Source organism: Spermophilus citellus (assembly GCF_964194105.1).
Source record: "Spermophilus citellus genome assembly, chromosome: 4".
NCBI classification, from domain to species: Eukaryota; Metazoa; Chordata; class Mammalia; order Rodentia; family Sciuridae; genus Spermophilus; species Spermophilus citellus.
This window is the reverse complement of record NC_138185.1, coordinates 20,776,203-20,804,021: the sequence shown is the minus strand read 5'-3', so window position 1 is coordinate 20,804,021 and position 27,819 is coordinate 20,776,203. Positions and strand designations below refer to the sequence as shown.

At 43.2% G+C, this 27,819-nt stretch overlaps 1 protein-coding gene across 2 annotated transcripts in view; it reads left to right on the top strand.

The window, feature by feature from the left end:
- Positions 1–26,907, top strand: part of RPRD1B (regulation of nuclear pre-mRNA domain containing 1B) — a 51,377-nt gene extending 24,470 nt beyond the window's left edge. The window contains exons 5-7 of one of the 2 annotated variants that reach the window (XM_081290097.1): positions 741–867; positions 6,397–6,572; positions 24,308–26,907. In XM_081290097.1, the coding sequence (XP_081146223.1) occupies positions 741–867; positions 6,397–6,572; positions 24,308–24,457 (453 nt within the window). In that variant the 3' untranslated portion in view covers positions 24,458–26,907. The remainder of the gene's footprint in view (positions 1–740; positions 868–6,396; positions 6,573–24,307) is intronic. The other variant, XM_081290098.1, reaches the window with a different exon arrangement.
- The last annotated feature ends 912 nt before the right edge of the window (positions 26,908–27,819 follow it).

The window sequence follows — 27,819 nt, the reverse complement described above, 5'->3', positions numbered from 1 at the left end:
AATGAGACTCAAAATGACCGAGTTTTAGTAACTTGTCCAGTGTCTTAATTTGAATCCAGGTCTGTCTTGCCCATGCCCCTCTTATTTTGTCTAAATCAGCTTTTATTACATGTAGGTGAATTCAAAGCTTATGTAAATGGGCTTGTGTCTTGTTAAAATGATTAAATGAAATGACGTTAGGTGACATACCTTTGCATCCAAAAACTTTAAAGAGAGCAACCTGAATTATCAGCTTTGTGGTCATTTAGCACTCTGTGCAGAGTAAGCTACTCTTAGGTCATTATGGACTGGCTTACCTGTCAGTATTCTCTTTTCTGACAATTTAATAAACTCCTTTTAATACACACAGAATACATATTGGTTTGCTTTTCTTTTTGCCTCTCACCGTTGTTTATAGTTAGTGAGTTTGACTCTTTTAATTTGGGGAGTGGTGATCATTTTGTAAAGCAAACTCAATTTAATTAGTCAATGCACAATTGTTGAACAGTTGAGATATATATACCTTAAAGAGTTTTGCAACATTTCATTTGTGTCCTACTAGAGAACAAGAAAAATTAATTTTGTACATTCTTTTAGACTGTCATTGACTTCTGTATAAGCTCTGGAACTAAGAATTACATTTTCAAAGACCAGAAATGACCATTTTTAAAATTTGCCTTCACCTAATTTAACTCCAGCTAATTTTCTTTAAAATTCATATGTCTGTACACTATAGTGTTGTTTCTATTTTTATTTTATAGACTGAGGAACTGATCAAAGCTTTGCAAGATCTGGAAAATGCTGCATCAGGGGATGCTACTGTTCGACAGAAAATTGCTTCTTTGCCTCAGGAAGTGCAGGATGTTTCTCTGTTGGAAAAAATAACAGGTGAGAAAGTGGAGTGTGGATGAAAGAGGAGAAAAGAGGAACCTATGTGTAGTCCCTCTACAGAGCATCAAACCCTAGGACATGTGTATGTCACTTTCCATGTGATACTGGGTGCTCTGCTACCTTGGGATTTGTGAACAGCTCACATGCTCAACAAAGAACTCTTGAAATAGTCAGTACTGATTCCAAGAATTATTGCAGAAGTGCTGGCATGCCACACCTGTGGGCACTCTAAGGTACCAAACGGAGGTGCTGTCTGAGGGAAGAAAGTTCTACCACGCAAATGGAATAGAGTGTGGAAAACCCTCGAGGCCAGATGTGCTTAGAGCACATAGCACAGCGCAGAGGCCTTTGGAGTCACTTGAGAAGCATTTGCACTCCCTCGGTCTGCTTCCCAAGCTCCACCAACTCAGCCTTGCTGGGAGGACACTTGGTCTGTTGATCCTGCACCTCCTTCTAGCCTTTGAGTCCTCATTGTACTCAGCTTAGTCTTTGTCCTCTCTCACACACACCTTCAGCATCTGTTGTTCTTTCCTCCATCACTGTAAAATCCCCTAAAATGGTTAACTTCAATTTTTAAAGAATTATTATTCCGTGGCCCACCTCATTCTTTTTGTCTCAGTGCTGGGGTCACACCCTGCATGTGAGGCAAGTCCTCTATCAAGGAGTTGCACTGTTAGCCTATTTTGGTTTTTTAAATATTTATTTATTTTTTTCCTCTACCAGGGATTGAACCCAAGGACACTCTACCACAGAGTTTCATTCCTGGCCTTTTTCATTTAATTTTTATTTTAACTTTTTAAAATTTTTATTTATTTATTTTGATGTCAGGGATTGAACCTGGGGTACTCAACCACTGAGTCAAATCTCTGTCCCTGTTTTATATTTTACTTTGAGACAAGGTCTCACTAAGTTGCCTAGGGCCTCACTAAATTGCTAAGGCTGGCTTTGAACTTGTGATCCTTCTGCCTCGGCCTCCTGAGCTTTTGATGCCACCTTGCCCAGCACCCTTATATATTGACAGATCTCATTATTTTGCTAAGATTGGCCTCAAACTTGCAGCCTCCCGAGTCCCTGGGGTGACAGCACCCTTAGCCTGTTAGGATTTTTAATTATGATAAAAATTCATGTAAAAGTATACAGTTTAGTAGTGTTACGTACTTTTACATTTCTGTGCAACCAGTTTCCAGAAATATTTTCATCTTATGAAACTGAAATTCTATACTCATTAAACAATAGCTCCTCATATTCCCCCTTCCCTTACCCACTGGCAGTCACATCCTTAAATCCAGCTCTTTATCTGCTCCATTCCTACACCTGTGCAGCTGAACATAGCTGGGAAAAGTAAATTACACATCTAGGCCGACTTCCTATTATTTCTCTGGATTAACATCTGTTTTCCAAACCTGCCACTCCCCTTGTGTGTTAGATCTGCTCCTCCTTACTCACTCAGGGACATTTCGCCACCCATGTTCCCTTTTTCTTCTTCATGCCTCCACCCCCCAACTGGATCATTCTGAATAACATAAAGCCGTTTGTGTGTGGGCGCACTAGGGATTGAACTGAACCCCAGGCTTTCAGTATGCTAAGTATGCATTCTACCAACAAGCTAGAGCCTCAGCCCCATAACGTTTTGTATTTTTCCACATGGGAAAGTTTTTTGTTTGTCTTTATTTTATTTATTTATTTTTATATGGTGCTGAGGATTGAACCCAGGGCCTCCCATGTGCTAGGCGAGCACTCTACCGCTGAGCCACAATCCCAGCCCTGACATGGGAAAGTTGTTTTCCTTGATCCCATATCTTTCTCTAGTTGCTGCCTCATTTCTTTGCTCTTTTCAGCATAACCCCCTGACTGGATTGCTTCTACTGTCCCCACGTCCTGCCCTCCCATTTTCCTCTGATTCCACTCCGTTGAACCTGCCCTTGTCAGTGTTGTGATGCCTGCCTTGTGCCGTGTTCTGTAGTATATTCCCTGCCCTTACCTTAACTTTCCCCAGTAGCATTCAGCCCAGTACATTGTTTCCTCTTACTGAAAATACTTTTCTTTACTTGGTTTCGTAGATAGACTAATACTCCTTCTAAAATGTCTTGAGTCCTAATCCCTAAAACCTGTGAATGTTATCACATGTAGCAAAAAAGACATTGCAGATGGGAACAGTGTCCTGGGTTATCCAGGTGGGCCCCCATGCAATCACAGGGTGGGAAAGTAGAAGTCAGATAAGAAGATAGAGATTGCAGGAATGTGCTTTTAGAGATGGAGGAAGGGGTCCTGGTAATAATTGGTTTTAGCAGCAGTAGTCATTTAGGACCCCACATTCTTCTAGCTTTCCTCCCTTCCCTCTGACGGAGTCTTTTCCCTCCTTGCTTGTTTCTTCCCTTCTCCTTGTTCACCTAGTGTTAAGTACTTAGCCCTCTGCAGTTAGTTTCACTGGCAGTTGTTCACTTAGTCTCATGAATTTAGATAATTTCATACTGATGTCCCCTAACTTACATCTCCAGTGTTGACCTTCCCTTTGAACTTGAGACCTGTACATAAACCTCCTGCTCAGTTTTAGTAGATGTCTTTATAGGCATTTTAAACTTAACCTGCCCCAAACTGGTCTCTGAATTTTATTTCTCTCATGGTCTTCACATCTCAGTGGGGCCCACTCCTTATTCCCATTGATTGGGACCAAAACCAGTACCTGATATCTTGTCAGCGATTCTGCTGCTACCTGGCACAAGTTACCACCATCCTTACTGGAATTATTGCAGTAGCCTCCTTCCCATCTTCTCACTTCTTCCATCCTTGACCTTCATCCCATTCTCAACGTAGTAAACAGAATGGTCCTCTTAAACAAAAGTCGAATCGTGTCACCCTCTGCTCAGAAAATCCCAAGGTCTCTGCTCATCACTTACGGTAGGAGCCGGAGGCTTTCATTGCCCCACAGTCTGGACCTATTGTCTTGTGGACTTTGAGCACTTTCCCCTTCCAGTCCTCTGGGCTCCTTCCCAGGTACCCTCCGCTCTCAGAGCCTTTTATTAGCTGTTCCTTGGTGTCCCTTTCCTTCAGGCCTTTGTTTGCATATCACTTTAGTGAAGCTTACCCTGACCACCTTATTGAAAATTGTGTCCCCTGCCCCACCCCAGTGACCCATTCTTTCCCTTCTGCATACAGTATTATGTGTTGTTTCTCTTCCTACCTGGAGGGCAGAGTTTTTGTCCTCTTTGTCACCTGCTGTCTCTGAGAACCACTACACTCAGTAAGGGCTCAGGTATTTGCTCGGCTGGTTGAGAGATTGAACACACAGGATTGATGGGTTTTAAAGCCTGGTTGCAGTAGTGCACACCTGTAATCCCAGCAGTTTGGAAGGCTGAGGCAGAAGGGTTTCAAGTTTAAGGCTGGCCTCTGCTACTTAGCAAGACCCTGTCCCAAAATACAAAGCAAAAAAGAAGAGGATATAGTTGAATGATAAGGCACCCCTGGGTTCCATCCACAATATGGGGTGGGGGTGGGGTCCTGATTGGAGTGGATTTAGTGGTGTAGGAGGAGAGTGGGTAGTTACAGGGGTAGAGACAACCTTTGAATTTTCTGTGAAAGAGGACTGGGGAAATGGGCAGTGGCTGGAGAGTGGCTGGAACACACACTGTCCATTGATATGCTGATAGTAATGCTTCAGAAAGGGGAGAGGAATCCATTAGGCAGGGAAATACAGGACTGTCACACAGTCTTCGCATCAGCTTGGGAGGTATGTGGTGTCCATGCACAAGTGGAGGGTGGCCACAGAGCCTCACAAGTGCTCATCTGGCTCGTTAGGGAGGGCAAGGTGCCAGACCACAGTCACAGATAAGTCCCCGAAGCTAGATCTTGCTTCTACATTTGGACTACAATTTTTTATGACTCCTTAAATAATAAAAAGTTATTTTTCTGAGTTGCAGTTGTTTGGGCAAATGATTTATTTCCTTTGTGCGGTTCTTGAGGGTGAGAATTGATTTTTTTAAAAAATCTTAAATCTTAAAAGTGATTCCCTTGTCGTTTTCCCCAGGCACTAAAACATCTTAATGAATTACCCCCCCCCCCAAAAAAAAAAAGTCGGTTAATCAAGCAGTGATAATGTTAAAACTAGCCTGCCTGTTGTCCTCAACAGCTTGTTCCCAGACCATCCTCACTGATGTGGAAGAAGAGTCCTAGTCCTCTCTGCCCTCCATGATGGAGACCCTTTCTTTGGGCCCTGTTTTGCTCACTCTTTCCCTTCACCCAGAACATCCTTTTGTTCCTTATTCCTGAGGAGGTAGAAGTGTCTGATCTTGGCATCAGGCCCAGTTGGGAACGCCTCACCAGTTCACCTCCCAGTATTCATGTTAAGGAGGCATGTATGCTGTTTGCCAAACAGATATGATGGTACAAATTCTTAAATCTCAGTTACCCGAAGAATGCCAAGGTCTCTCACCTCGGACAGCCTGTGACAGATGTGTATCACCAGGAACTCACTTTTTAGTTGTCTCATGGAACTGTTGGAGTCTGGAGCTTTTTATTTCAAAGCATTTACCTACTGTTTTGATCTTTAAAGGTCTTTTAAGAATAAGAAGTAACACATTTCAAGTTCTAATCTCACCACACATAATTAATTACAGCAGTTCTTTATAAATACAAATCTTCCTTTTGTTTCTTCTCATTTCCTTGCATTGAGTCTCTGTTCCACTTCTTACCAAAGATACCCTTTCTTATTGCTCAGGGTAGGTTTGTTTCTTCCCCCTCCACAAAGCATGGGTTGGGAGCCGTTTATTGGACATGAGGTCTGTCCAGTAGGTAATGACCAACCCTTTTTAAAAAGTGGAATAGAATGAAAGAACACTTGGCACAAAGTAATTGTAAGTACTGTCTTATGAAATGTTTATTTTTCTATGTGTTTACATAAAATATATTTCTATGGTGGGTCATGTTCAAAAACATTTGAAAGCCTCTGCTCCTTATCAGAACCTTTATTTTGCAGAATGCAGGAAAAGAGTTCAGGCTTCAGGTTTTCATAGTTGAAGAGGTAGGTTTAGAGATCTGACTTTGAGGCCCAACTCAGCTGACCACATATTGAATTCTCATTGATCATATTTTGTCTGTTTCCACACTGAAACAATGAGTGTTTTTTTTTTTAATTTCAGAGGGATATAAAAAGAATATTTAATGAAAAACATAGGCAAAAGCCCTTGAACTTCTCAGATGAGGAAAAAGTATTTCATGGGTGACCTTAATTATATTTTTGCTTGTTTTGTTCAGAGAGCTTTTGTAGGAATGGGCGTTCAAACATCGTTGCCAGATTTCTCCCCTGCACAGTTGCCTCCCTTCAGGTGATTCAGGAATGTCCTGTCTTGTTGACAGAGTCAGACAGAGCCTTTGGGTTTCTTGCCAGCCAGCTCATTGTTTGTCCATAGGTTCTGGCTTATTTTTGGAATCCATAATGGGAGAGAAACTGCAAATCTCCCCTCAGAAATGTTTGCAGTTGTACCTGTGTGATTTCTATTGTTTCTATTTTTTGGTCTCATTTTTACTCAGACAAAGAGGCAGCTGAACGTCTTTCAAAAACAGTAGATGAAGCATGTCTGTTACTAGCAGAATATAACGGGCGCCTCGCGGCGGAACTGGAAGACAGGCGCCAGCTGGCTCGGATGCTCGTGGAGTACACCCAGAACCAGAAAGACGTGTTGTCAGAAAAGGAGAAAAAGCTAGAAGTGAGTACATTGCAAAGCAGACCCAGGCTGCCTGAGGCTCCCTTCCTGTAGGGAGGGTGTTTTTCTTTTTCTTTTTTCTTTTTTTAAAATGTCTTAGTTAACATTTTTATCTTTTAAAAATTTGCAAGATGGCTAGGTGCTGTGGCACATGCCTGTAATCCTAGCTACTTGAGAGACTGAGGCGGGAGGATCACAAGTTCAAGGCTAGCCTGGGCAACTTAGCAAGCCCCTGCCTCTAAATAAAAATTAAAAAGGGCTGGGGGTATAGCACCCCTGGGTTTAATCCAAGATAACCAGGGAAAAAAAATGATGGAAACATCCATTATTTGAGCCTACTTAAAAATCAAAGTCATGTTTTCATGTGTCCAGGAAAGAACTAATTGGATTATAGAAAACAGTGAACTCTTCATGACAGCATTTAGGACCTTAATATTACTTTAGTTTAACCTCATTTAAAAAAAAAATCGAAGTACAGAAATGGTCAGCAAAATCAAAGAATATTTGGTGATATTTAGGAAATGCTTTAATTTTTTTTTTTATTTTGGGTCATTTTGGGGTTTATTTCTTATATCTCTGCTAAGGCAAATACATTATCTGCTTCCATGCTCTGTCTATGTCAGTTCTAAAATTTCACAGTAATTTTTTGTTTTGTTTGTATTTTAGTTTTTATGGTACTAAAGATTGGAACCAGGGGTGCTCTACCACTGAGCTACATCCCCAGACAGGGTCTCTAAGTTGCCAAGACTAGTCTCAAACTTGCAATCCTCCTGCCTCAGCCTCCTGTATCACAGGGATTACAGGTGTGCCACAGTAATTAGACCTGGCTTCTGTAATGGATCTGGAGCTAGATTCTCAAACTGTCAAAAAGGAACTCATTTCTACCCTGGGCCAAGGGCATAAGTCTGGGTGCGCTCGGGAGCAAGTTGAGAAGCGTTTCCTCACTATGCACTTATTTGGCTTCTTAATTAAGTACATAGTACCTAGTCCCATGGGATAACAAAGTCAGCAGTGTGGACATTTGGGGATTATTTTGTTGCCTTAAGCTGCTAGGCCTCCTTTCTGTTAGGAGTGTCTACTTTTCTCTTTTTAAGATACATAGAAAAGAGCTGTGGTCAATGGTTCTGTGAAGGGAGGACAGTTCTGAGTTGGAAAACCAGTCACATTATATTCTGAGAACCCACTCAGGAGATGAGGGAGAGGGAAAGCCAGCCCACCCCTTCATGTTCCCTGGCACTCAGGGAGGGGACATGGAGCTAGTGCTGACTATATTTCTTAACCCACAGTCAGCTGGCTTGAGAGGGAAATGAGTGGTGGCACTTTTCACCACATCCTAACCTGCAGTGCTTGTGGGAGCTGAGATGGCCTGTGGTGGTGGGGACTCCATATCCCTAGCCAACCTGAACATGGAAGGTGGGAAACAACTGTAAAAATGTAGAAATTGGCGCTGACCAGAAATCCTAAAGGGAGTTTTGCAGGCAGTACCAGATGGTCATTTATCTGAAATGCTCATCTTTCACTGAGAAAGCATTTTCAGCACTGTGCCCTGGGACTAATCAGAGAGTGTAATTAATGATTCTGGTTGTAAGTCACCATGCCATCTGTTGAACTGCCCCTTGGCGACACATTAAGGGCTTTCTCTGATCTGTCAGACATTGATTATCATGAGCAGCCGTTATTGGGTGGAACGTGGCAAGCTACCATAGAGGACAGAGTCTTTGAGAAGGAGACTGTTGGTAGAGCTAGTTAACTCTTTGTTCTGCCCCCTGCACCCACCCCCTACTCTCAACACATAGTTGCACTTTTCTGTTGACTTCTTGGGGAATCATTTTGGTTTCTGTAGAACCAGTGGTTTGATGGGTGTCATATGAGACACAGAAATGGATCAGAGATTTGGGTCTGTTCTGTAGCCTTTTAGCCCATGTCCCTCTGCTAGTTCATGCTGTGGAATGACATTGGAATCCTGGTCCTTTAGCAGAACAGGAAGGTCCCAGCACTGCAAAGCACAGAGTCTGAATTAAGAGTTCGCCTACCAAACTGTCTCTCAGCCACTTGAGCAGAGCCATAGTAAAAACAGAGTGAAATGTGCAAATGACTAGCTAAACTACAAGACGGCAAGAGCTGGTGGTTCTTTGTCCATGCTTACTAAAATCATGAACAGCCTGCCCTGCAGAAGATGAGATTCTCTCTCATGTGTTTGTAATAGACTGGTTTTATTCTATACATCCTTGAAGTGATGGTGAAACCTGACATGCAACTTGAAAGATGCATTAATACTCTGAATTTCTCCAAATCCTCCAAAATCTCTTATTGATGGGGAGAGTACATAAGATATATCTGTATTTTTTTTAACCTTTTTTTTTTTAAGAGAGAGTGAGAGACACAGAGAGAGAGAGAATTTTTTAATCTTTAATTTTTTTAGTTTTCGGCGGGCACAACATCTTTGTTTGTATGTGGTGCTGAGGATCGAACCCGGGCCGCACGCATGCCAGGCGAGCGCACTACCACTTGAGCCACATCCCCAGCCCAGATATATCTGTATTTTTAACCTTTATTTTTGTAACACAGCCAGTCCTTATTTTAAAACTAATGAATTAAATATTTTCTTTTTAATCCTTTTATTGTCCTCCGAATATAAATACATGGAATTCTTTGGAAAAGCAATTCATTTGGCATGCTTTTTCCTCCAGAAGTTCTAATTTGTTAACACTTGGGCTTGTTTGTATTTTCTTTTTAAGTTTATATCCTGCTTCATGTAATAAGCATCTCTTTTTTTGCTTTCACCTGAAAATATTGTGCTAGATATTTAGTGAGTCCTAAACTTCAAGGTAGGGAGTATGCTGATTCAGAGCCTAGGATCTAGGAGGGGCAGTTAGGGCTTAAAGGAAGAGATTATGTTTCAAGGAAATCATATTCTGGTATAAACTGCCTAGGTGAATATAAAACCAAAACCAACTGATTATTTGTAGTGAAATTAAGAATACAAATAACAAATCTGATTATGGCTGAAGGTAAATTCAGACATCCTGTTGGGCATTAAAACTTTTCTTGTAAAAGGAAATAGCAATTGTTAGAAAGGAATTATATTTATAAAGGGGAGCCTCTGGACTGGTCAAGTTAGGTTTTTGAAGAAAGATAAAGACAAGGTGAGGGAAGGAGGTGCTGGAGATGCCAGCAGGAACCAGGGTCTCTGTCTTTAAGGGACTGCATGTGCTTTCATAGAGTCAACAGCGCCTGTTAGTCATGGTGGACAGAGAGGAGCAAGCTGTACTCCTCTGCTCAAAGCCCTGTCCCACTAGGGGACACTGCAGCAAACAAGGCCATAACACAGAATATGAGAAGTGTTATAAGGAAGGAGAATATTCTACCTCATTGTGACTTAATTAAAACCGACCAAGAAAAATGCTAAGAATATTTTAATTTGATGAGATGTTTAGGTGAATTATCAAATGCATGGGCTGCTCCTGAATACCATATGCCTTCAGCAAGGCTTCCAAAGTGTGCTAGACTGTGTGCTCTTTGACTGCTCTCATAGTGTCAGGAACATATTTGTTCCTCAATAAATACTTGTTCTATGACTGAAATCCATCATTTGTTGTGACTTTTCCGATAAAGAAAAAGTTATTTTTAGGTTTCATTGAGTGGTTTTAACATATCTGATCTAATTTTTGGTTGTAAAGACCATGTTAGGAAAGAAAAGTGGCTGTTTGATAGAAATTCCTCTGGGTTTTCTTCTTTGTGCTACTTCTTTCCTTTAACTAGAATCATGGTTCATTTTGAGCTGATAATTTTTTAGACCCTCCTCTCTTGCCTCTGTGCGTCATGGTTGACATTGGCCTACTGCCTTCCCTTAAATTCTAGGCAAGGTTAGAGGGAAAGCTGAAGGTCTGCAATGCTTTGTCATGAACGTGAGGAAACTTAGAAATGGAGGCACGTGGAAGGAAGTGTGTGTGGCCACCCAGAGCTGAGGCTAAGGAATGTGAAGCTCTGAAAAAGTGTCCATTAAAAAAGGTAGAGGTCAAAGATGCCAGAAAAACCTCGAAATGTCACTGCTTAGAAGGAAGAAAGGTTTGTTGTTGTCGGGTCTGTTACCACAAGTGACTTCTAAAGCCCACAGGACTTATTCTGACTAGATTGGAGAGACTTTCTATCTTGTCTTTTTGGATAAAGCGTGATAGGGGTATATTCATCGGAGCCATCAGAATAAGAAAGAGTATGTGTATGTGTGTATGAGAAAGAGACCTATTTGAACAAGCATTAAAGATAAAAACAGGTACCTGCAATTTTACCTCCTCAACATCAGTTCTTTGTATTTAGGTCTTGCATCTGTCAGTGGTCTAGAACTGGAAGGGGGCATCCTTTCTGTAGTACACATGCTGCACTGTCAGGCACATAGGTTACGTGCCACACAGGGAAGTAGGTTACATGCCACACAGGGAAGAGCTCTGGGTAATGTAGCAGCACATTTGTTGGTTGAGATGAAATTTATATGAAATTAGCCATTTTAAAGAATGTTGATTTCATTGGCATTTTGCACGTTTACAATACTGTGCAACTACCAACTGTAAAGTTCCAAAACACTTTTATCACCCCAGATGAAAACCCCATTCCATTAAGCAGTGACTCCTCATGCCTCACTTCTCCCAGCTGCTGGCAACCACTTTCTGTCTTGATGGATTTGCCTGTCCTGGATATTTTATCTAATTCTGTGTGGCTTCTTTCATTTAGTGTAATGTTTTAATTTTATTCATGGTATAGCATGTATCAGTACTTCATTCCTATTTATGGCTGATTAATAATTATTATTAGAGTAAGAATCAATTGTTACATATATCTGACACAGTCTATCTTAGACATTTGAATTCCTTCTATTTTTTGGTTATTAGGAATATTGCTGTTGTAGACAGTTATATACAAGTTTTTGTATGGATATGTTTTCATTTCTCTTGGCCATGTGTATCTAGTAGTGGAGTCCCTGGATCATATGTTTAACTTTTTGAGGAACGAACCTGTTTTCTACAATAGCTGCATCATTTTATCTTACCATCAACAATGTACAGGGCTACCAATTTCTCCACATCCTCACCAACACCTACTGTCTTTTTATTCTAGCCAATCTAATAAATGTGAAATGGTATCTCATGGTGATTTCGATTTTCATTTCCCTAATTATTAATGGCCCTGAGCATCTTTACATGTGCTTATTGACCATTTATATCTTCATTGGAGAATATTCAAGTCCTTTGCCCATTTTTAAATTGTTTTTATTTGACTTTTAAGAGTTCTTTAAGTATTCTGGATACTATGTCCTTATCAGAGAGATGGTTTGCACATATTTTCTCTTGTTCTGTAGGTTTTTTTCTTTCTTTCTGCCTGCATGCCTCCCCTCCCCCCACCCATTCTATCCATCCATTCCTATATTGGTGCCTTGCACATGCCGGGTACCTGCTCTGCCACCAGGCTGTATCCTCACCTCCCTTTCTTAATACTGTCCTTTGACATACAAAAGTTTAAGGTGTTTTTTTTTTTTTTCCGGGGCGGGGGAGTTCCAGTATATCTATTTTTTCTTTTGTTGCTCTTGACTTCAGTGTCACATCTAAGAAACCCATTGCTAAATCCCAGGTCATGAAGTTTTATTTCTGTATTATTTTTGTCTAAGAGCTTTATTGTTTGAACTCTCACATTTAGATTGTTGATCCATTTTTTAGTTTATTTTGTGTATGTTGTGAGATGGGGGGCCAACTTCACTTTTTTGCATGTCATCCATCTGCCCCAGCAGGATTTGTTGAAGAGACTATTTTTTCCTTCAGTAGAATTCTGGGCATCCTTGTCAATAATGAGTAGGCCACAGATTTGTAGGTTTGTTTTTGCTCTGTTCCATTCTGTACCATTGACCATGTCTCTAGTCCTGTGATGGTACCACAGTCAATCACTATAGCTTTGTAGCAAGTTTTAAATCGAATCTCCACACTGTGTTCTTTTCAGTGTTGTTTTGGCTACTTGGGATCTCTTGTGATTCCATATAAACATGAGCATCAGCTTTTCCATTTTTGAAGAGAACCAAAATGGCCATTGGAATTTTAATATAGGGATTGTATATTTTAATTACTTTAATATAGGGATTGTATATTTAATTTTAACATAGGAACTGTAAATCATTTGGGGAAGTATTGCCCTTTTAACAATCTTAAGTCTTTCAATCCATGAATAAGAGATGTCTTTCCATTTATTTAAGTCTGCTGCAGGATTTTCAGAAGCATCCTGGAGTGTCCCTTACTGGTGCATTTGACATAAAGGCCTTATCTAGATACCATAAATATCAGTGACCACAGATCAAGGGCAGTAGGGTGGCCTTGCAGTAGTCAGTGCTAATTCTCTCCTGGACACAGAGGCCTTGAATAGGAGTGAGAGAAGTTGTTTGTAGAATTATTGGAGTTGTAAGGAACCTGAGAGATCGTGTGCTTGATTTCTGAATTGGTGAAGCAGCTCAGACCCAGAGGAGATGTTAGAATTCAGGCCAGACATCTGGTTACTTTCCATCAGGTTTGTATTATTTAGTTTAAACTTGACTCAGTGAAATAAACAGCAGGAAAATATCCTGCACAGAGGAGTAGCCAAAGTTGAATCAATTAAGCAATTCCCAAGAATCTTCTTGTAGAGAAACGACATCTTATATAGGGAGATTAAAATGGCTGTGTGAAAGCATTCCAGAGTGACCTCTGTAAGTGTGAGAGAGTCCACTCTGCTACAGAGGCCTGCCCTCCAGCTGTGCCAGTGACAACTCTTGCTCTGGTGTTGGGGACTGGGTGGGCCTCAGTGAACTTAGGGCTGCTGCTCTTTCTCCCCAGCTTGGCACCTCCCACTTGGCTGTAATGAATACTCAGAGTAGAGTCTTTGCTTCTGACAATGCAGCTGGGAAGGGGGGAGTGATCTAGAATCCAGCACTGCCTTGTGACTCTTCATATTTTGTTTGCATTGTGGTTATTACAACTTGAGAAATTCTTTGGCTGCAGCTGATGGGGTACTAAACCAAACTGATGGCCGTCTGTTGTTTTTGGCAGCATCCCCCACCTCCCTGCAGGGTGCAGATGGTTAGAAGCATTTGTTTCAATAATGGGACAGGCAGTAGGAGGAGAAAGAGAGCTCCTTTTTGTCAACTTTAGAGTCAGTTCTCTCCCCCATGATGATCAGAGCCACTCTCTCATTGTCTCTTAGAGTAGATGCAGATGAAAGCAGGTGGTCTAATCTTCATGTTAGATAAGAAAACTAAGCTCAGGGTTTATGTGAGCTGCTCAAGGTCACAAAGAAAGTCAATAAGGACCAATACTGGAATCTGCCAACTGCAGTGATCATCCACTGTGTTTCCTGGGGCCTGAGAGGCCCTAGTAGCACCAGCACACTGCCCCTAGGCCTTCACACTACTGTTGTTTAGCACCCAGTGCTCCCTGCTGGACCAACAGCACTTTCAGCATTCTGGGCAGTTGTAGGATCAGGTTGATCTGCTCACACCTATCTGGCGATGGTGGCAGGGGGCTGTTCTCCACTCCTCTCCCATGCAGCAGGCCGAGGCTTGCTCTCTCTGTCTTTTTATCCCTTACACAGTTGTGGGGGGTCTTTTTTTCCCTCAGACTTCCTTTCAGTATGTGGGGACTTTTTTGAGTTGATGCATTTGGTTCTGCAATAGGAAGTTTAGCAGCTTTATATCCGATCCTTAGATTCCTTCTATTCATTTTGGTCCCTGCTGACCCTCCAGATTTATATCTAAAGTTTTATGTATCAGGGTGTGTGTGTATGCTCTTTATTACAGTATGAAATTTGGGATATTTCTTTTCACTCCAGGAGTAAGAATAGCCACATTATAATGTACTTCATATACTTGATGACCTAATGACATGGTTTGCCAGTACTTGAGACTTCACAATGAAAAAGTGACATGGTTTCAAAGCTGTTTTCATATCTGTATTGTTTTCATATCTATAGCACAACCCCCCTTTTCTTTTTCTTTTCTTTTCTTTTTTTTTTTTTTTTTTTTGAGACTGCTAGGGATCAAACCCAGGGCCTTGTACATGCTTGGCAAGCTGTGTACCTGGAGCTACACCTCTAGCCAATGTAGGCAGCATTAATCCCTGCTTCCTGGAACACCTCTGAGTATATTAGTGTATTAGTGCAAAAGTACTTATACAAGTAAAACATCTGGGCCCTTGATCATATTCACCTAACACTCAGTTGTTTCATCAAAAGAAAGTTAGCAAATAAATATTTTTTAAAAACCATCATGATTTCTTTCATAATCTGGTGACTATTTTGGGTGAGGTTACCAGGGATTGAATTCAGAGGCACTCAGCCACTGAACCACATCCCCAGCCCTTTTTTTTGTATTCTGAGTTGCTTAGTTAGCACCCAGCTTTTGCTAAGGCTGGCTTTGAACTCACAATCCTCCTGCCTCAGCCTCCCAAGCCACTAGGATTATAGGCGTGTGCCACTGCGCCTAGCTCTAGTGACTTGTTTTTGATATATTTCCTTTATTTTTTCCTCTAAAATTAGAATGTGCAAATAGTTTTCCATTTATTTTACTTAATGTAATTATTTTCCCTTGTTAACCAAAACTTTGTAAACATATTTAATGGCTGCTTACATGCCTGTGGCTGGATACTCAGTAATCGTTTTGAGCATCTCTGCCTTGAGCTCCTGTCTTTGGGTTAATCTTTGGGTCATTTCCAGAAGTAGTTGTGTATGTGCAGATGTCTGCTTGTCTTTATGTCCACTGAAGTTTGTGTGCATTTCAGGGTCTTTGCTACCAGTGTGCATTCCTGCCTCAAGAGGGCTCATTCTTTTTCAAAGCATTCTAGGATTTCATCAAGCTTTCATATATAGCTCTTTCCAAGTTAAGTCTTTGTTTTATGAAGGAGTAAATATTGAATAGTTAATTACACAAATGGGGCTTTCTTCTGGTTTTTAAATGATCTTGTTTACATTTGAGACAGCTGTGGGAAAATAGCAGACACTTATTATAACATTGACTTGAGTGAGCATAATTTTGAGAGGAGGGTTCAGATTACAGAAATTTGAACTCCAGTAGCTAACTGTCTTTGACCCAGTGTTATTTTGAGCAAAGACCTTTATGAATGTTCCTCCTATCATTAAGGTGGGTCTTCTCCCACTTCAAGTAGGGATTTTGCAGAAAGTGAAATTGATGGACGGGATCCTTTGCAATCTTGGAAGTTACATCTCTTTTTCTGTATATAAAAATGTAGGACTTGAAATAAGATCAGAAACATCTTTTTCTGTGATTAGGGCAGAAATGTCCTTTATTATCAGAAGTCAAAACGAAACCTGTACAATCAAAATCCATGAGCCCTCAAAACTGTGGAAGGCTTCATGTAAAAAGGATGGTACCAGCCAGAGACAGTAGCACAATCCTATAATCCCAATGACTTGGGAGGCTGAGGCAGGAGGATCACAAGTTTAAGGCCAGCCTCAGCAATTTAGTGAGACCCTGTCTTAAAAAAAATAAAAAGGGCTGAAACTGGGAAATGTGGTTTAATGGTAAACTCCCCTGGGTTCATTCCCAGGTACCAAAAAGAAGAAGGAAAAGATGGCACCAGTCAACTGCTGCTATAGTTTTGCCTACCTCCTTATTTATTCTATTCCTTATTTAGGTTCTTCATCTTTAAAAATCTTGATGAAAAAGGATGCTCAACTCTCTGCTTAATTCAGTCATTAGCTGCTTTGAGAATTTCAAGCACATTAACTTTGCAAATTTCAGCTCAACATAATTTACCAGCAGTCTTCTGAACCTTTTGGGGACTTGGACAGTGGTTATGGATGATACACCCACTTCTCCACGATGCCTGGAGTGAGGTGTCAGGTGCTCTCCAAGGCCTTTTCTTTTGTTCACAGCTTTTCTGTGGGGCAGAGACTTATTAGAAGTCGTTTGCATAAAGAAGCTGCTGACCCCGATGGTAGTTCCGTAATGAGACCCTCAGTGCCTGTGCCAGGCCTTTCCTGGATTTCTCCACTGGTGCCTGTTGGTCCCTGTGGCCTTTTATCATTGATGTGATTTTTTTTCTTTTTATAAAATAACAACTTTACTTCCATGTTGGGCAACAGCTTTCCGTACCCTCACCTGAAGTCCTTAATTTCCACCTGTCCTTGGCGTGCAGGACCTTTAGGGCCAGTTGACTTTCTTTTTTGTGGAAAAAGCCTCCAGCAGGCTGCTTGAGGGTGTCCTTGGCATGCAGTCTGCCTTGCCACTCTAATGTTGAAAAGATGAGCACATCTTCCACTCTACTGCCCCTTTCCAACCACACCACGTCCCTTTGCCCTTGTGCAGCATGGGCAGCCCCTCAACCAGCAGTCTAATCTCAAAACCCCAGGGACATTCTCAGTCTCTGTCTTCTGTTCTCTCTCATTTTGGCCCCCCTCAGTAGCATTTAATACTGTGTGGAGTTTTTTTTTTTGTTTTTTTAACACCTTCCCGTTTTCCTTCTCTAGTCTCTGTAGACCTGTTGCTGTTCTGGTCGACTTGTTTTATGCTTCAGGAAGCTTTTCTCTTCTCAGTCCTGCACACGAATGCCCTTCGCCTTTTTCTCATGCTGGACCTTTTCCTTGAGTGATCACACAGTGGATTCAGTTACCACCTATGAGCTGATGACATCACTAGCCCAGACACTTCCAATTGTATGGCCAAGACAGACCATTGTCTTCTGGTCCTTTCCTCTTCTTAACCTCACTCAGAGAGTGGCATTGCTAGTCATCAGAACCAGACCCTAGACCCCACCCAGTGTTCCTCCTGATTGTTCCCACTCTGATCTGTTGTGTCAGCCTTCTCTTGTTCCAGCCCTCTCAGTTCCTCGGCTGCACCTGTGCCAGATTGCCCTCCCATCCCTGTCTTCCACAGCTGGTTAGTCACTAGGCCATTGCAATTTTTCTCCGCTTGGGTTTTCTTGACTCTGTCTCCACTTGTACATGGACATTAGTTCAAACTCACACATCCCCCACCCTCCCTTCTGCACTTCTGCCTGGCCTCATTATTGATCCATCTGCTTGCTCTTAGGCCCCATGATGCCTTCCCATGGCACCCCTGTGATGACTTGAGAACTTGTCATTCCCCTGCTTATACATTTAAATGGCTTCTCTTTGCTCCTAAAATATGAACCCAACTCCTTGCCCCTCTCCCGTCCCCACCCCTGCCTGGCCCCTGGCAGCTCCTCAGCCGGGTCTCTTGCTGTGTTCTGTGGTGTTGTCCATGTTGCTGCTTCGGCTTTATGGATGCCTTTCTCTCTACCTGCCTAGAGTGCTCCTCCCATTTATCTTTACCTAGTTAATTTCTGTTCATCTTTTATATCTTAAGTCACGCAATATTTGCAAAGGAAAGTCTTCCCGCAAGCCCCCCCCACCCCTTACAGCTGGTGTGCCCCGCCCCTCACATGTGCTGTCTCGGCTCTCTTCCTCAGCCCCACACAGTCTGTGATCCGCTTCTGGGTGGTTTGATTGTCCCCCTGCATGTGTCTGTCTGCATAGTCACTCTTGTGTGCCCAGTCCTCTCCTGATACTTAGCCCAGCACTCTGGTTTCGGGGTGGCAGGCACAGTGGCAGCTCGGTTCATCTCTGGGCAAGGCCATAGTATACTTCAATGGGGACTCCTTCCACTTTGGGGGTGTTCCCATTGAGGTCTGGACTTGCTCTGCAGACAAATTCCTTTCTCTCTGGGCCTATAGCTGGATGGATTTGGACTATGATGCCACCTAGTTTAAAAATTCTGGGACTTATTTTCTGGCCTTGACACTTGACCTTTAAAGAAGAAAGGTGCCAAAGCACCTTTCTCTCCTTAAGGAAGTTTGTAGTTAATGTCTAAATTTTAAGGACATACTCAGATGTTTGGTTGAAAGGATTTTGCATTTCACTAACAATACTTTTTTATTCTATTCTGCATATCTCATCTTAACCTATAAATGAGGAAGATAAAGTGTTGCTCATGAAATACTAGGATATGAGCAGGCTAATCGTTCTCTCCCCCTTAGGTCTGTTAATTCACATTGAACACCTAGCAGGTGCTGGCCTCAGCCCAGCCTGGGGCCCACCCTGAAGCACAAGCATCGTTCCCATTCTCGTCTCATCCCAGGTCACACCACAGGCAGTGACAGAATAGGACTCAGACTTGGGTTTTCTGACTCACCAGAGTTTTTTCTATTTTGCCACAGCCACCTCCCTCCAGTGGGAGGGATGTGATGTACTCAGGCTTTTGGAGGTGGGAAACGTGGATTTTCCTTCTTTTTTAGTTTGCTGATGGAAGGGAATTGGTCTTTTTATTGCTTATGGAGAGAGTTATATCCAAATGCAGAGGAGTAAACTCTAGACTGCTTGGGTAGACCCGCCAGCAAGTAGAGTCACAGTGAGCATCAGAGAAGGTGATTTTGTGTGAAAAGTTTTTCATTTCTACTCTGTTCTCAACTGCTCTTCAGGATTTTTGACTCCCAGTATTCAGCCCAAAGGGAGAAATGGTGTGACTGGTCTGTGCCTTTGATGTTTGCACAGCATCAATAACCAGCTCTCCATTAAAATGATCCCTGAGAAAGCCAGTTTATGGAGGATCTTGAACAAACCTTTTTGATGGTTAATTCTAGAGGAAAAAACTTATAGATTGTCTTCAGCATTTTGGTTTTATCTAATGAGAGACCCCACTGAGTAATTTGTAAGTAAGCCTTGTTGTTCGTTGTAGATAAGTATTTTTAAGTCATTTTATAGACATCTGTGACATTGTATGTATTTAGGTTTATGATTATATTAATGCTTGAAAAATTGCCTGGCCCTAAAATTGCTTTTACTTTGGTTTATTTCATTTGTATTAGTCTGTGTGTGGAAATATAACTTTTTATTCCTCCCTTGCTTTTGCCAATCCCTGTCATATTGGGGTTTTTGTTATGACAGTCAAATCTGTCTTAATTGCCTCTGGTGTAGAGGGGCCTCTGGGAGGGAAGAAGTACCCTGAAAACACTTTGTGGTGCTGTTCCGAGTTGAGAAAGTCTGTTTGCATCGACTCTGATGGATGGTTGGAGTGCTCTGAGAACGTTCCTCTAATTCTAGCTATTTTGTCATTTTTTCCTTTTGGGAAATTCTTGGTGTGTTTTGGTCATGGAGCTGAGAGGCCACAATTTCTTCTTTACCTTGTATCTTCCACAGTGTCTTATTCAGCAGCTGTAAGCCTGCTGTGACATCCCAGAATGTATCAGTTTGAAATGTCACAGCTCCCACTAAGTCATGGGAGCATGGAGCTGGCTGAGAGAGGTTGCCAGGTCAGTGATGGGTTTTGTTCCCACATTGATCTCTGAAGAAAATGGTAGCATTCTTATTACCAATTCAAATACAATTTATATGTTGTATTTTCTAAAGAGTAAGTGAATGAATGAATGAATGAACAAATGAAATTGTTTAAGTAGAGACCAAGATCTGTAAGTGTGGTCCTGTGGACCTTCGTGGCACTGGGTAAGCTCCAGGCCAGCTGGAGGGTTACTTCTTTGGCTGACTCTCAAGCTCCATGCAATGAAGCACTTCTTCTACTCAGATTCAGCATAGCAGGTCACCTTTATTCAGGGCCTTCATAAACTGCTTCGTGCATAATAACCCTTTATGACTGTTAATTGGGGGTAGTCGAGCAGGGGGTGATTTTTATATACCATATGTCCAACAGCACAACAGGGCACGATAAAGGGAGATTACAAGTCTTGATTCTGGATTCTGGAGAGGGGTTTCCAAGTTAAACCCCATCCATGATGTTATTACTAATGTGTTTTTTTCTTATGTAAGTACTTCCTAGCAAGGAAGAGAATAAGTGATAGTATTTACATTTTGATCAGTATTTCTTACATGAATTGCTTGAGGAAATATTTATGATATTGCTTGTTTTGAAAGTGAAATTCCTGTAGAGAGTTCATTGCCCTGTCAGCCCCTGTCATTTCTAACCCTCTTATCTCAGAGCTCATCTGCAGTGTGTTGGTCTGGCGTACTGCTCTGACCATAAAAGGCAAAGAATGTGTAAGCTTTGTTCCCTCAGTGAGCTGTCTCGGTGCTCCATGATGATCAGTTCACCGTGTCAGCTGGATCCACAGGAAGCAGAGGGATGTCCAGACACATCTTCTCCTACAAGTTCAGAAAATCTGTGAAGTGAAAATTCTAAAGCTTTGCCAGGAGCTAAATCCTAAGCATTATCTCAGAACTACACATTGGGCCTTACATTCTACATTTTAAACATCTCTTGACAGACAGATAAACCTGGGCAGTTCATCACAGGTGCCTGCCCCCAGCTTGGGGATCCTGCAGCAGGGCAGTAGCAGCAGGTCTGATGAGACTCTTCCCTATTTCCTGGCTCCTTAGGGCAGGTCCGTGGTGATCAGGATACACTCGGCCCTCACCTCTTGGTCTGGGTTATGTCTGAGCAGGAAAGGAAAGGCAGAGGGCTTCTGGGTTTGCTGTGTCTGTTCTTAACTGGAAAGCAAGTGTCTGAAGATGAGGGTGCGGGGTGGAGCTGTGCGAACCGTGGCTGGGGTGCACTGAGTGCAGGGAGAAGCAGCCAGGCAGGAGCCCGGCACCACCATCCTGCACCAGGCAGCGCGTCGTGAGTGTTAGATTACAGGCTTAGTCCAACATTACAAATAAGCATAAGGCCTCCTAAACAAGGAACTTTGATCGCCTTGCCATCAGTTCTCTACAGGAGTGGCACTTGGTGTGCCAAAGAGGCTGTGGGACGCAGCACGCTGTAGGGAGGCAGAAGGCTCCAAATGGCCTCATCATATGAAGTTGGTTTTAGCGGCATCTTGGGAAGAGGTCTGGATTTCTTCTGAAAAAGTACGAGTTGCTGAGGGCACCATTTGGAGTCTTGTAGCAACAACTCACGGACCACACTTTGCCAGAAGGCAAGAGAATCTTGGATTTTCCTGAGCTCTATCTCCTTTACCTGTTTATAATTGAAGAGAATAACCTAGAAAGGCAGCTAGCAAGGGTGTGCCTGACCCAACTCAGGGAGCATAAGGAGGAGGAGTAAAGGCCAAGGTTGTATTTGGAGGATAGTTTTGCTTGAATTCACTCTTGTGTTTTGGCAGTCTGGCAATATTTATAGCTGACTTTATTTGGAAAGCCTAAATCTATTTAAAAAATAAAAGAGGTGGGAGATCACAGAGTAGTCACTACTGAGTCTATTTAGGGCTTACAGAATCCCTGTAGCTACAGCCTGACCTGCTCAGGGCTTGCCATGAATTTTAACCTGCCTTTCTTTCCTAGGGACGTTAAGCTAGGCCTTTCCATCATCTCTGGTGGGCAGGTACGTGTTCTAAAGGCCGTCTCTACCTGTGTTTGGCTATTCAGTATATGTACCAAGTCACCCTTGCTGAGGTGCTTAAGCCTCCTGGCCTGTGAATCTTTTGGGGTTGTTTTTACGGTCTTGATGGATTCCATGGTTGTCAGTGAGGCCACACTCACTCCTTCTCTGGGAAACCTTCCTCCTGAGCCTGGGTGCTTGTTCTTAAATTACTTCTGTAAAAAGAGGAACCTGTGGCAGGAGGAGGTGTGGGCAGGATCCAACTGCTTTGAGAGTGGCCTAAGAGAAGGCTTTCTTGTGGAATATATTTCCTTTAATTTAAGTAGAATTTCTTTGGCAATGTCTAGGATATACTATTGGCCCAAGCATGACAGGGTACCCCCATATACACACACACACTCTCTTCTTCCAAACAGGAGCAGGTGGGATTTTTGTTTTTAATTGCCTACATGAATCTTCAGGTGGTGTCTGATCAGTCATCTGCCTTTGCTTTCAACCTGATGAGCTTGGTAAGTTTTTAGTTTGATGATCCCCCAGGGTAAAAAGCCTTGGTTTCTGATCCCTCAGCTCATAAGAAACTTGGTGATTTTCAAATGGTTGTTGGTGAGCTCTTTCCAGTGAAGTCTCTTTGGTTGTCATGAGTGGATGACTCTGAGTCGAGGTGGCTTTCATTTCTCAGTTTCGGGCAGAGAATTTGAGGTGAGGCGAGTATTATGGTACCTATTACCCTTTTTTGCTTCAGCATTCAGGAGAGGTTTATTAAATGAATCCATGTTGGGAAAGAGATCCTTGGTCTTCATGCTTTAGATTAACCTCACATGAATGTTCATGTGAAGAGACAAGGGAACCTTGGCGTTTTCCATGCTCATGTTCGAAGTCAGCTTTCAGTGTCAAGAATGAAAGGCGACTGAGACCCAAGTCTAGGAATGTTGTACTTATGCATAATGTTTGTTTCATGTATTAGTCATTCATTTGGCAAATGTGCCAGACACCTGCAGTTTACTTGGCCCTGCAGGGCACATGGTGAGTGCTGGGTGGAGCAAGTGGGTCTTGTCCTGACCTACTAGAGTTTACTAGTTTGATGGGGGAGTCATTAATGATTTACACAAGCCCTCAAACCCTCTGCCTCCTCCAGTGTGTGGAATGAGTCTGGCATCAGGGAGTTTAGAACTTAAAGTCCATTATGTGGTGTGCTCAGTTCCCTCCCTTTCAGACAGGGAGAGGAGGAGACCACGTCCCTGGTCTCATAGCAGGTCAGAGGCAGAGCCAACCCAAACACTGCCAGGTCTTTGAGTCTCAGCCTGTGCTTTGGGTTACTTTAATGCAGGAGAGGTTTTACACAGCCCGTGTCCAGCCCTGAGAACCTCCTTAGCCTTGCAGAAACACCTAGAAGGGAAAAAGACAAGCCCCAAGGGGTCCCTAAGACACAGACCTCACGTGGCCCAGTTTTCTGTACAGATGATGTATACCTTTGCTGGGAGCTGAGGAAAGAAAGAAAAATCTAGCCTCTTCCTATCAGGAGAGCCATGCCTTAGAGGAACGTGGAAATTGGCTGTTTCTGGGGAGAGCCCAGAGCGCCTGCTAGGGATTCGAGGGAAAGCGGGGAGCGGGAGCAGCTGGGATCTGGACCCGGCTCCCAGATGAGGGAAAGAATTTTCCCAGACAGGTAGACAGGGGTGGAGGCAGGGCTTCACCAGCATTGGGAGAAAGTGCACCTCTAAGCTTAAGGTCTGTCCTGGACAAGCACCCATGTGGGCGGTGGCCTGGGTACAGGAGTGGAGGTGGGGAGGAGTGAGTTTGGGCAGCAGCAGTTTTCAGAAGGCCTTGAGTTTGTCACAGAGATAGCGAGGGCCTGCTTCACCTCGGAGCATTGGCTTTGTGATGCTGAGCCTTTGGAAGGTAAGTCCGGCTGCATGTCTAGAGGAACTAGGGGCAGGGACCTCACAGGCCTAGTCAGGGCCTTACTGTGGTTACCCAGCATGGAACAAGGCCGTCTTGGACACAGGCCGTGGCAGGGGGAGTGTTCTGATCTTAAGTGGTGCTCGTTTGTGAAAATGATAAATCTGGGTTTATCGCTAAGCACTGCCATAGAAAGTACAGCTTTGGAGTGATTTTGCTAACCGTGGCTAGATGGAGCCTTCAGAATAGTTATAAAGTTTGAGCCTCTGTTTTATAAGCTTTTAAAAACTATTGAGAACCAATTTAAAAAGAAAGCAAATATTAAGTGTCACTGCCTCTCCTCCCAGAGCGCAAGTGCTCACCTGAATACCCCTGAACCCAGCCTGGCTAGCATGGCATTCTGATTTGCTCTTTGAGAACTTGAGAACCCTGTGATGGCCGAGGCTGAGCGGGGCGGTGGGTTCTGGGAGATCTGGAGGGCGAGTGCTGCGCAGAGGTTCATGCGGTGTCTTCTCTGTCTCCCTAGGAATACAAGCAGAAGCTCGCGCGAGTCACCCAGGTCCGCAAGGAGCTGAAGTCCCATATTCAGAGCTTGCCAGACCTCTCGCTGCTGCCCAACGTTACAGGTGGCTTGGCCCCTCTGCCCTCTGCTGGTGACCTCTTTTCAACTGACTAGGACAGGTGTCATGCCCCAGATTCCCATCTGTGCCAGAGAGAGGAGGGCAAGTCATGGTTGGAAATGATCTTCTGGTCCTGGTTCTAGCCCTTCTTCCACCTGATCCCTCCGCCTCAAGAAAGAACCGTGGCCTCTGATTTCCGACTCTCCTCTGCAGCCTCTCACCCTGAGCACAGGTCAGAGCGTGAGTGGAGTCCAGTTTAGATTCGTGTTTGCAAAGAACACAGACACTTTCTCCCTTTTCATGTTTTATGCCCCTATTGCTTTTCCATTCTTAGCTCGCTCTCTCTTTCCCAAGAAGTTAGGAAAATCATGTGTACTTCTGGAACCTTTCAAAAGAACCTGTCTTTGTGATAGCATGTGTCATGGAAGCAGCACCTCCTTTCTGAGCTGGGCTTGTCCAGGTGAGGTACAGGCTTCCACTGCAGGGTGCTCTCTGCTGATGTTAGCTTTCGTGTCTACCATCTTTCCCCCAATGGTTGGTGGCATAGCAGACGGGCAGCTTTGTCATAAAGAGTTGCCAAATTGCTCAACCTCCCCCTCTCCTCCATTACTTCCTCTAGTGCTCTGTAGTCAAGGTTAGGTGCATTCATTTTGTAACCAAACCAGAGAATCTAGCAATAAGATTCAGAGCTGATCTGGGACATAAAGTCATAGTTTGGAGACAGTAACAGGGTCACAGAGCAAGTTGCTTGCTTGGTTCCTCCATAGAACCTTCCCAGGCCGCACTTCTCAAGGGTTCCATGTTCCTAAAAACAGGACCCTGCTGACCCCTATTGGCTATGAAGGTAGTTGGTAGGGATGGCACTGGTGGGCCCTAAAGATGAAGGCTCCACATGGAGGCATGCTGAGTCTGGGCTCTGCAGGGGTACGGCTTTGACCCTTTTGGGAGTAGGGCACAGATGATCATTTAATCCACTGTGTGGGTGTTGTCCACAATATGGTGACTAAACTTGAACATCTCCCCTGCCAATAGGACACTGAGCATGTCCATTTGCCAATCACTTCACACCACTGCACGTGTCTGTGTCCCCATGTGAGGAGGAGGAGGAGGAGGAGAGTTTGCATCAGATGTTATTGAACAGCTCATCTCAGCAGGGGAGGGGAAAGTTGGGTATATTGATTTGGTTTTTAATTCCATTATCATGCCAGCTGACACTATGACTAAATAATGTGGTTAGAGAGGCTTTTTATTTTGTATCATAAAGGTCAGTCCTGCAAACCGAAATCATTCAAATTTGGCAGGCCTGTTTTTGACATTGGAAAGGGCAGAAGACAGTTTGCCCCAATAGTGTAATAGGAATATGGTCCCTAGGCTGGATCCAAGACCTGTACGAAGGAATTCAGTGCAGGGGGCTTGAGAGTCTCCATCGTTTTGAGTTGTTGTTTTTAGAATCACCAAAAGTCTATGTCGTTTTACATGTTAAACATAGCCTGTGTTTTACACAGAATGACAGGCCTCCCTTCCAGAAGCTCCCCTGCACATGAGCACCATGACGTGACAACAAGGAAAAGTCGAGCCGGGTGCCTGGTTTGGCTCTGGAGAACCTGGTGGTGCTGGTGCGTTTCTCAGGTGTGGGTGCAGCTGTGTGGGGCTGGCTTCCTGGCACTGCCTATTGTCCTGTCATTGTTAAACTAATGAGTCTAGAAGGTTTTTCTCCCAGAGGCCACAGGGCAGTAGGTGACTTCACTGAACTTGCAAGATAAATTGTAGTCTCTGCTGTTGGTGCGCACCCTCCCGTCGTGCTGCTCCAGCGTCGTGCAGGAGCTGGTTCTGAACAGACCTGCTTCGGACGCTCTGCTTTCACCAAGGAGGCAAAATTTTACCAGCCACAAACCAGGCAAAAGACTGTATTTGCTCTGATCAGCTAGGTGAAAATACGACAGCATGAGGGATTCGGCCCACTGCTATGTTTTATCCACCTGAGTTAATTATTATCCACCGATTGGTGCGTAATTATTATAGCAAGAGCAAGAAATGAACCTGTAGCAATTATGTAAATGAATGTGTTGGCCTCTTAACACCTGTTACTAGTGGACTTCCTGTGAGGAAGTTAGTTTTGTTTTAATGAAATGCTTTTTTAAATCTTTATTCTCTTTCCCTCACCTCTCAAAGTGTGCTTACTTCATTTAATTTAAGTGAACCTTTCTCCTTGTCTGTAAGAGGTGGTCTGTGGGGCGGGGTGGGTGGTTTTGGTTTGTGTTGTTTCTTTACTTAGGGCATCCGTAGGCCTCAAGGGACCTTTCCTTTAGGTCATATTCCTCAGAAAGTCTTTAATCTTCCTTTGCTTTTGTTTTGTTTTTCTTAAAGAATATTTTTAAAGCTTAAATTTGTATATTAATTTAGGACTTTATTTAGAAGTATAGGCTGCCATTGGTGGCAGCAGTATATTCTGAAATGTCTCATAGATATATATTTTTGAATAAAGATGGTGTTGTTGAACAACTCTGTGTGATGCTTCTTTTCCTTGCCCTTTTCTGGAAACACAGTGCTTTCTTTGTAAGCAGTGGCTGATTAGTAATCACCAATGGAGAGTGTGCTGTCTGCATAGAATCTTGTCCCTGAGGAGTTTTTGCGACTGTTAGTGGCACATAAATACTCAGCACTTACATAGTATTTTCTGGTTCTTTCCAGGGTCTTCATTAGCTTTAATTAGCCAATCCACACAGTACCCAGGAGAGGTGCCGCCATGGTTTATCCTCATTGTGCAGAGGTGGGAACTGATGGCGAGGGGTTAAATGACGCCTCCCGGGTATGCACAGCCAGTCTCTGACATGGAAACTTGGAAGTTCCTCGCTTTCAGCACTTTTGTCCACACCACCAGGTCTCCTGAGAGCCGTTTGGTTTTGGTAATATAAGGAGAGCCACTCTGACCAGTAGAGGAAGCAAAACGGGAGCTACCTGCAGACCCAGCCGCGTGCCTTTTAAAAGTATTTCTACAGGCTTCCTTTCTCCTTTTTCCCTTTTACATTCAGTGAAAGCATATTGACTTGGTGTTATTGGTTAAAACTCCTAAAATAATAGAAAAAAGGTCTGAAATAGGTCCTTTGAAGCTGTTGGTAGGTTCGAAAGGATTGATTTGACCTTACCCACTGAGGGAGGAGGGCAGCATGTGCCAGAAGTGGGGTTACCTGTGGGTCTTAATGAGGCAAACACCTTCGTCACCACTGTGCTCCATCAAGACTACCCTAGCCCAGCCTTAGGAAAGTTGAGCTATGCATTACCCATGTTCTGTCTTAAAATACAAAAGTTGAATGTAATATGTGAATCTCAGAGGACAAGATCTCCTCCTGTGTCCCCACGAATCATGGCCTAGTTAATTTCACTACCTATAAATAGTAAATCCATAATTCCTCTGGTT